Source organism: Botryllus schlosseri, chromosome 4 (genome assembly GCF_051294905.1).
Source record: "Botryllus schlosseri isolate E-star chromosome 4, Bs_hap1, whole genome shotgun sequence".
In the NCBI taxonomy this organism is placed as follows: domain Eukaryota; kingdom Metazoa; phylum Chordata; class Ascidiacea; order Stolidobranchia; family Styelidae; genus Botryllus; species Botryllus schlosseri.
The window spans coordinates 26,393,594-26,402,565 of NC_137239.1; the positions used below are offsets into that span (position 1 = coordinate 26,393,594).

Genomic DNA, 8,972 nt, shown 5'->3' on the forward strand with positions numbered 1-8,972 from the left:
GATGATGCAGGCGAAAAAGAATACCATATCTCTCTCTCTCTCTATACCCGTACCATCATTCCGTTATCGACACATAGCAATATACCATGCACGTTCGATTGTACTAACTATATACCTCGTGATAATTGATGCATGCAGAGATAACTTTCACGGGGTACTGGAAGTGCAGAACTCGTCAGAGTTGATCTGATCAACAATTTAGAATTTATTTTTGAAAAATGTTACACAATTACAGGTATAGCGCTATGAGTGCATTTCAATGCAGGCCCAAACTAGTAGGCTACTAGTAATAACAGAATTAAGTCAAAAGAACGGAGTAACTTGAAAAGCATATATAGAAATTACTTAGAGACGATACGTCCCAGAAACATATATTTACTATCGACCCATCACAGCGTCCAAAATTCGCAATGTAAAATTCTCTTTCCGATACTAACGCATTCGCCGCGATACTAATCAACGTATCGCTCAATAAAGTATCTCGTCGCGTTCGGTACGCACGTTTATACTACAGTTTTATCGCGCGGGCAGTGAGATAGAAGACAGAGCGGCAGCCTTTTGGCACTTCATATTCCAGTTGCAAGAGGAGACATCGCTTCTTTCTCCGAGTTCAGTCTTATTCTTTCGCCATTTTTCAGCAGTATGTCAGAGCTGTCCCGTTCGGAATATCCTTTCTTGCACGAAAAAGCGCGGCAACAGGACGGGCTTGCTAGTTGGAATTCTTTCGAAATAGCAGTGCTGCCAGCGGTGAATCTAAATGAGATACAGGAAACTTTAAAGAATCCACATTTCACAAGACTTCCTTCATTATTTAGAGATAACAAATATAATTAAAGGAGAGAGTAATGATATTTGAAATAAAGGAGTACATTGTATGAAAAGATACAAAACGAAATAAAGAAATTGGACTAGTAAAAACAGTTGTATATATTTCATTTCGCACGCCCCGTCCGCGAAACAATTCGATGAGGTGACGCCTTAATGCTTGGACAATCGTTACCAATTACCACCTTATGTCTTGCTGAAACCAATATTTAAATATGCCAATTCCGCCGCCACTGTGCTGCGGCAATACCCGATCCCTTTTTGCCATAAATTAGACAGATTTTCAATTCGACGTCACGAAAGCAGTGTCATTAGTTGACCCGAAATATATAAGTGAGTTATTATAATTTGTATCTTCATAATTATGTATAGGTGCTATTGGATTGTGAATCGCTTCCGAACGGTTTGGGTCAAGTACCTATATGTCCGAGAAGTGCATTGAGTCACAAGAATTAGGGAGCCATATTTGAATCGTTCTCTTCCCCGGTCAGTCACTATGACGCGGGGGTAAGCTCGGAGCGCTTTGATCTATTCTACTATGCTCAACAATTCATAGCATTTTATGTTGCTACGGAAATGGACGCAAGACTTGAACGGAGAAATTGGCGTTGTGTCGTGGAATGAGATCATTTTCGCTTTCAGGACTTGTACGTATTTAGGTGAGTTTATGAGACATGGAAATATCATTTGTATGTCACTGGTACGTGCATGAGCTATCATGTCAACAAGTGAAGTCGGTCATTAATAAGATAGTCATGTACCTGTATATAATAATAGGAGTGATCACATGAAAAATCAAGGCGACCAATTCGGAGTAGTTGACCAAACCCACGCAAATCGCACCATTGCGACCTAAACCACCGTACGCCTTTTTTGCACGTACTACATGCCACGGACTGCAAAGCAGTAGGAACAGGATATCCAAAGTGAACAGGAGCCTGACAACGGACACCTAAACGAAAAATTATTATTTATTAAATTAGTTCATTAGCGAAAATACTGATAAGTACAAATCAAGGGAACTGTAGTTGTTTAGTATTCATGGTGTCTGGACATCTATGGTTGTCTTACTATGGATAACTAACCTACGGATAGATGCGCATCACGTGATTCACGGTCGAGTGATGCTACAGTCGCAGATTTGTTGTCGCTTCATAGCATGAAACGGCAACGTAATTGCTAATCCCATAGATGACGACCCGAGCGCTCAAATTTATTAACGTTGATATTATTCGAAAGCTACAGTCGCGCTGATTCTGATGATATTCATTTAAGTTTCATTAAGACAATGGAACCACCCCGAAATAGCCTTCAAAGTCTGAAAATCGGCATTGTTCTAAACAATCGCAACGACGCAGCACACTGACCATAACAATGGTCTTTGCGTGGTTGCGATTGTTCAGAACGATGCAGATTTTCAGACTTTGAGGGGTATTTGGAGGGGGTTCCATTGCGCTGATCAGATTTTGATGTATGTTATTAGAATCAGTGCGACTGTAGCTTTCAAATAAGATCAACTTTATTAAATTTGAGCGCTCGGGTCGTCATCTATGGGACTAGCAATTACGTTGCCGTTTCATGCTATGAAGCGACAACAAATCTGCGACTGTAGCATCACTCGACTCACGTGATGCGCATCTATCTGTAGGTTGGTTATCTATAGTTTTACACCAGGTGGATATCATTATTATTCCTGAGATACTGAATTCTATAGTATAGTCCAAATCAAGTTTACTATATAAAGGTGAGTTTAGGAATAGTTTTATATCAAAGTTCAGATGTCTTGTTTTTCACTTTTAAAGTCATCCCAAAAGAACGTGAAGTATCACGTTATAATGAGGACTGGTCACAGCTGCAACACCGCAAGGGCTAGTGACTTACTCGACTTGACATAATTGTTTCCAGCTCTAAAATTCAATCTAGTCAACCGAATGTATTGTACATGCCTCGTTTTCCAAGTTCTATGTAGGAGCTGAAAATTCAGAGACTCGAATCACTAATAAATCAATACTCGCCTTGGACATGGATTCCTTGTGGCACTTGTCTGCAATCGTCATAGCAGTTTTGCAAAGCCACGACAGAGCGAACAGCAAAATGCCTGACGCCGGGAGGATGTAGAATATCACGAAGGTGGTGAGAAGCCAGACGTAAAAAGCTTTCGGTTCCTCGTATCTGCGTTATTCAAATGAAAATACGATTCAATGGTTGATGCTACCACGCCAGTTGCGGTACAATGTGATAGCGCATTGTAATTTTAATCGCAGAAAATGATCTTACAACTACCGAAAGATGAGACAAAGGGCCTGTGAAATGCCGGACCGTTTTACAAAATATAATTTTCAAAACAATCAACATATAAGTACAACTTGTCTATCTTTTATGGACGTTAATGAAATTTTCGTTGTCAAGCAACCAACATGGTGATTTGTGATTAATATTGGCACTGGAAAATTGACCAATTGAAATTTCTGTGCGAACAGTGCTAACTTTAAAAAGTCCATACATATAGGATATACCTTTACCACGGCCTATACTAAGGGCCTAAAGAAGCCAATATGAATTATTACATGCACACAATACACAGATGTAATACTTATATTGGAGTCCCGAGATTTCCATAAAATATAATTATTGCATCTTTGTATTTTGTGCAATAATGAGCAATGACTTGTTTAGAGAGAGAGAGAGAGAGAGAGAGAGAGAGATCAGATTTATTCTCGTTTGCACCATCGACATACAGACAAAACTGATGTATTCGAGCACCGATATTTTGCACCCCTTAATTATTTTATGATTGAGAGTTGTCGTGAAAGTTTCTTCCAGCAGCTGAAACCTCGATACCAGCCATGCCATATATCCTTCAGAACACGCAGCACAAGACCACGTCGTTAATAGAAACGACATGCATTTGTATAGTAGAGATCGACCTGCATCATTGTTTCAGGTCGGTGTTGAGGCAGCCCACCCATTAGGAGTGTTGTCGTTATAATTGTTTGTTATTATTGTGGTAGTGTTGTTGTTGGGGCCACCAAGTGTCATGGTTCCGACTAGGTAGAATCGACACCTGGTGGACAATATGCATGCCTTTAACCCTATGTAATGTAGCCAAATACCTTGATTATTGGGTACCCTCCCCAGGAAAAATAGATTAATATAAATGGGGATTTCGCCATACAGGCCATTACCGCGTCTCAACGCACCACGACGTATTAAGTTTTAGGCCATGTACAATTATACAAGAGACTCCAAGAACTCTGCCAGAACAATCGGCTGCGAGAAAACCTTGGCCAAAAAGGACTACCCTTATGCCGACGGAAAACTTCGATGTATGTTGTATATACAATACATACATATAATATGTTTAATTGTACATAGGCGCTAAATGGCTGGCGTCGAATGTTCCTGTCCTGGTAATATGAACCCTACAAGACAAATGCCATCCCCCAGAGAAAAAATATTTGCCAGTGAAGAAATGCCAATTTGAAATCGTGTGCGTATTTTAGTTTAGTACGTTAGTACATAGTTATGTACGGCACAGCCACCCCCCCCCCCCAGAAGTTTGGTTTATCACCCTATGGGGGACCCAACATCAACGTTTTTGGGGGGCTGACGAGGTGCTGTTTCGATTTCGCACAGCTCTGGTTAAACTCGATGCAAAGTATACGTCTACGCGTTGATTACTCACAAACACTCCTTATGCGCAACGTAGCTGGTGATATTCTCTCCATAGGAGTCAAGCGAGTCCAAGCTGTAATTTGTATGGTCGAAGACGTATCCCGATCCTCCGTAGCCATATTCGTCGAAAACATCAGCCGTCTGGTTTTCCGAGCCTCCGAACATGTCAATTACGTTGCTGCACGACGATGTATTCAGACCAATCTATCATCAAAAATACAATAGGCCTTGAAGAGTCAAATTTTTCACAAAAGATCCATTCAGTTTTCAAGATAAGGCTCTGTTCCATTTGTCAGCAAGCCAATGAAATACTAACCATTTCGCAAATCTCCGCAGGTGTTATAGGTATCTCTACGGTACATCGGTTGCAATTGTTTACCACGCTGAACATGTAGATTGGAAGGTTCAATATCACACAGGGCGCGACGACGAATAGTAGAGCTATTATCCAATTTATGATATCGTGATACTTCTTCTTGTCCAGTCCTGAGATGCGAGCGACGCCAAGGAACGAAAATATTGACGACACATTTGCCAACTGAAAGTAAAATTTCATCTGTGTATATTTGAACCATGCAACTTCACACTCATAATAATTTACCGAAATAGTTGTTTATTGCTGTTGTTTTTTAGTTATCATGGTGTTTCGACATCTATCGTCGGGTCAATGGTCATGGTCATTCCAGATTAATATTTACTGACATTATTATATATAATAATAATAATATGATACGATCTTTTTTATTGATATTCCGATATTCTTATTGTGATTTCTGATCTGCCGATTTATAACACAGTACTGTTGCTTGTTTCAGAAATTCGACATAACATGTTTATTATGATGACCTTCGGTGTAATCATTTTGATTCCCATATTGCTCGCTGGATACTCCATTGCATAATCATAATTAGCCAAGAAATGTTGGTCGTGTGTTACTACGCTATAAACTGTAGTTATGTCAATGCTAAGCGTAAGTAGGAATATAATGCCGCTCTGCTTCTGCCCCTTGGTAACCCGAATCACGCTAAATTTTTTCGTACAGTACAGTGCCAATTCCCTGATCACAGATATCGCAATGTCCACCATTTGATCTTTTCGGCACTTCCCGCACTTCTACTCCAACAGCTCTGGAAGCCAAATTGAGGTCAATTTGCTATTTATATGTATTTTGCATGAGTTTCTTGCGAGAAATCGTGGCACAATGGAACAGCATATAAGCCCGCAATCGCCATGGCTTCTGTTGACGTGCTAACGAGTATGAAATCTAACTCACGAGAAGAAATACGTTTGCCGCCCCTCTACTTGACCAAGCGGTGGCCCTGAGTAGTTGACATAGAAAGCCGCCCATAATCCAAACTCCGTGGTGTTCATTGATATTTTGCAGGAAAACGGTCAACAGGTAAATACCGTTTGACAGCAAAACCTGAAGTGTCAACCTGGGAAATAAAGAGCGGGGTGACACGGGAACTGATAAATTAAAGAACTTTTATGATTGCTAACGGAATTATGTCATTTCGCACAGACGAAATAGCTTTGCACTAGGGTATTCTTCACAAGAGAGTTTGTGGATACCACATTTATCATTTAAACGTCTCCAGACAGCAATGTGTACCAATCTACATGAACGGAAGTAAAGATAATTGCCAGGATCCAATTCCAGACGACTTATCACACCACGAGAGTTGTCGGTAATGGTTTCAAGTGCACCTCAAGCATGCAGCAATCTGACACGACGGATGTGGTGCACCAAGGTATGAAGATGGTAGACGTATAGGCATAATATAGAGAATTCATCTTGAGCATTGATTTATGTCCGCTTTGATAAGAGGTATTGATATTATTGCAAACACTACATTTCTTTTGATGCTGATTGGATCGAAATGTATTTTATAAACTAGTATATATTTGAAATTATCGCATTATAGTTACGCACCAGTGAGATCCCGATCGTTGGTACTCCCGCCGCATCAATAACACGATCGCCACTATACAGTTAACCACCATTCCAAGGAAGGATAGCACAGTCCTGGAGGCTAAAGCGACTTCGTTAACTTGATGTCTCTCGCAGAGATCCAAGAATGATGTATTGGCATCGTAATAGTAGTCATTGAACGAATCAAATCCATATTCCAATTCCTTGGAGACATTTTGTAACAAATAGGAATCCATTCTTCAGCTGTATAAATATTTTCAATTCGTGCTGTTTTATTACGTAATATAGCCTACATATACTGTTTCTGAAGTCACAGTGTGAAGTCTGGAAAACAATCATAAATCACTTGTCAGTTGTCACGCATGCGAACGGCAGCTATTCAATGCCCGAAAGTCACTGACTCGCACATGGGAGCTCAAGTTTAACCAGACGTCAAAAATATGATTCCAATGTAGGCTACCATTGCCGGGGATATGCTGAAATTACGGTTCGATTGTTCATTATGCATTTAGTACCTCTATTACAGTGGTTCTCGAACTTTTTAGACCGCAACCAAATATGACTTTTATTGTTATTTCGCGTGTCAAGCCTCGCATATCGAAATAAACGTATTTCTACTGATAGTATGCTATGCATTTAGGACACTCTATGAAATAGATAAGATACAGCTGTTCATTCATCATCATCATCATTGGTTTATTAGCAATTTATCAGCTCAATACACCACAAAAATGCGATACAATGAAAAGATAGGAAGGTGTCGAAGCGATTTGGATATTGATGTCCCTTGAAAGTTTTCTTTCATGGTATTATTTATTCGCATCTCTTCGTCGGGAAGATAAATTTTCCTATATGGGTCGCATCTGAACCGTGAGGCCAAGCTTGCAAGGACAGGACTAATCGGCGCCTTGGCATATATCAATATCGAGGGTTTTGGACATCATGCGTCGTTCATTTTGAGGAACGATTTTATAATCGTTATTCATTTTGGCACCGCACTTTGCCCTGTCGCATGTTAGCCAAAACTTCATATGGTCATGTAGCCATACTAGTAATATGCCTTCCTTACTGGGAATTCTTTCATATAATTGCGAATACAACTAGATTCATTTCAGTAAGTTATGCTCTAAGAATGGGGTGCGGCATTTACGGGCCCTTTTCCTCCTTCCCATGTCCAAGCATTATCCGTGCAAGTTGAAGCGCTTTCAGAGAAACAAATCTTAGACAAATCTATAACGACAATAAATCAATATTTGAGTAATACAAGTGGAAGTGCATTTTCACGATCCATCTATCGACGATCGCGCTAGGCGCGAAATTTTTTGTTGTTGCGAGACATTCAGCAGATATTACATACATATTATAGATGCTTGCTCTGGTGGGGTCACGACCCAACTTTTTAACCTTCCCTGCAAGAAACCCTGCTCTGATATGAAGCCGATCATCGGTCATTTCTCGCCTCGGGTGATCAAAATTTTTGTATCACTCACGAGCAACTGACACTATATATCTTCGTCACGCGTTTACAGAAATGAACCGTAACCAGTTTCCTTCGTCGAAATGACATCTAAAGATGCTAAAAATACAATGCGCGACATTTCATAGCGACATATCTCGACATTTTTCATCCTTTATCATTGCAAAGTGGTTCATTTCCTCAACTATGCATTGTCACCCTTCTTCATTTCATTTCCGTCAAATGTGCAGTATTCGAATCGATTAACCCTGCGGACATCACCGGTACATTTCCGACTTTCCCAGAGACAAACGGACAAGTTTCTATTTCAGTATGAGATAAGGCTGCGTATCGGGTCTTTCAGTCTCGCATATTTGGAAACAATGTATACCAATAAATGCCGTGAAGATAGCTTCCGAACGGTTGTTGAGTGGCCATTTGACATACGTGCCAGGAGTTCTGGCTGCATGGTGACGAATGCGACAGCTTCTATTTGTATATAATGTCGACCACTGTTGCAGTGTTGCATAGGTCATGCGTATGGGCCAGGGATACCTAAAACTTTAGTTTCAGATATCCCTGGTATCCGAAATTTCCTATCGCCAAAGCTTTTGTTCGGATTTGCTTCAATACAACAGAAACTAACCTAACTCTACAATGAAACCTATCTATATGCTACATAGATCAAATATATAAGTCACTCATTTTCATTTATCAATGAAGAGGTGTGACATTTTCCAGACATCGTCTCCAAAACCATACCTAGAAGTAAGTCAATTTGTCTGGCTACTATAACAGTGAAGTAGGCACGCGCATTTGTGCAACGTCGTTAGCACGATCATGAATCCGTCTGTCTTGCATAATTAGATCCGCTGGTAATCAAGTAAGCGCGGACGGGATAGCGACGACGAATCGGTGCGCGAGCACTGCACACTGCACTGCACAATTGTCCGAAGAACATTCTCATGCACATTGCACACGTTACATATATATAGGCCTGCCTGTAGTTCAGTGCCTTCCAACCTTTTGATGTCGAATCCGCATTTCAAACTTCAGAGTACGTATGGAGCGGTGGAGCCGCAT

At 40.5% G+C, this 8,972-nt stretch overlaps 1 protein-coding gene across 1 annotated transcript; it reads right to left on the minus strand.

Moving 5' to 3' along the window:
• Positions 1 to 181: 181 nt before the first annotated feature.
• LOC145437629 (uncharacterized) lies at positions 182 to 6,781 on the minus strand. Its single transcript, XM_080314909.1, has 7 exons — positions 6,434 to 6,781; positions 5,774 to 5,936; positions 4,817 to 5,038; positions 4,511 to 4,704; positions 2,841 to 2,997; positions 1,587 to 1,777; positions 182 to 753 (listed from the first exon to the last, which is right to left on the minus strand). Exons 1-7 carry the CDS (start codon positions 6,667 to 6,669, stop codon positions 567 to 569), a joined length of 1,350 nt encoding a protein of 449 aa, XP_080171035.1. The 5' UTR covers positions 6,670 to 6,781; the 3' UTR covers positions 182 to 566.
• Between the last annotated feature and the right edge of the window lie 2,191 nt (positions 6,782 to 8,972).

Bases quoted from the DNA above. Each gene is read 5' to 3' on its own strand.
- LOC145437629 (XM_080314909.1), bottom strand. From the start codon at position 6,669: ATGGATTCCTATTTGTTACAAAATGTCTCCAAGGAATTGGAATATGGA. The intron at 5,039-5,773 runs GTGAGTTAGATT...TTTTACTTTCAG, and splicing joins CGGCAAACGTATTTCTTCTC to TTGGCAAATGTGTCGTCAAT. The intron at 4,705-4,816 runs GTTAGTATTTCA...TTTTGATGATAG, and splicing joins CTGCGGAGATTTGCGAAATG to ATTGGTCTGAATACATCGTC.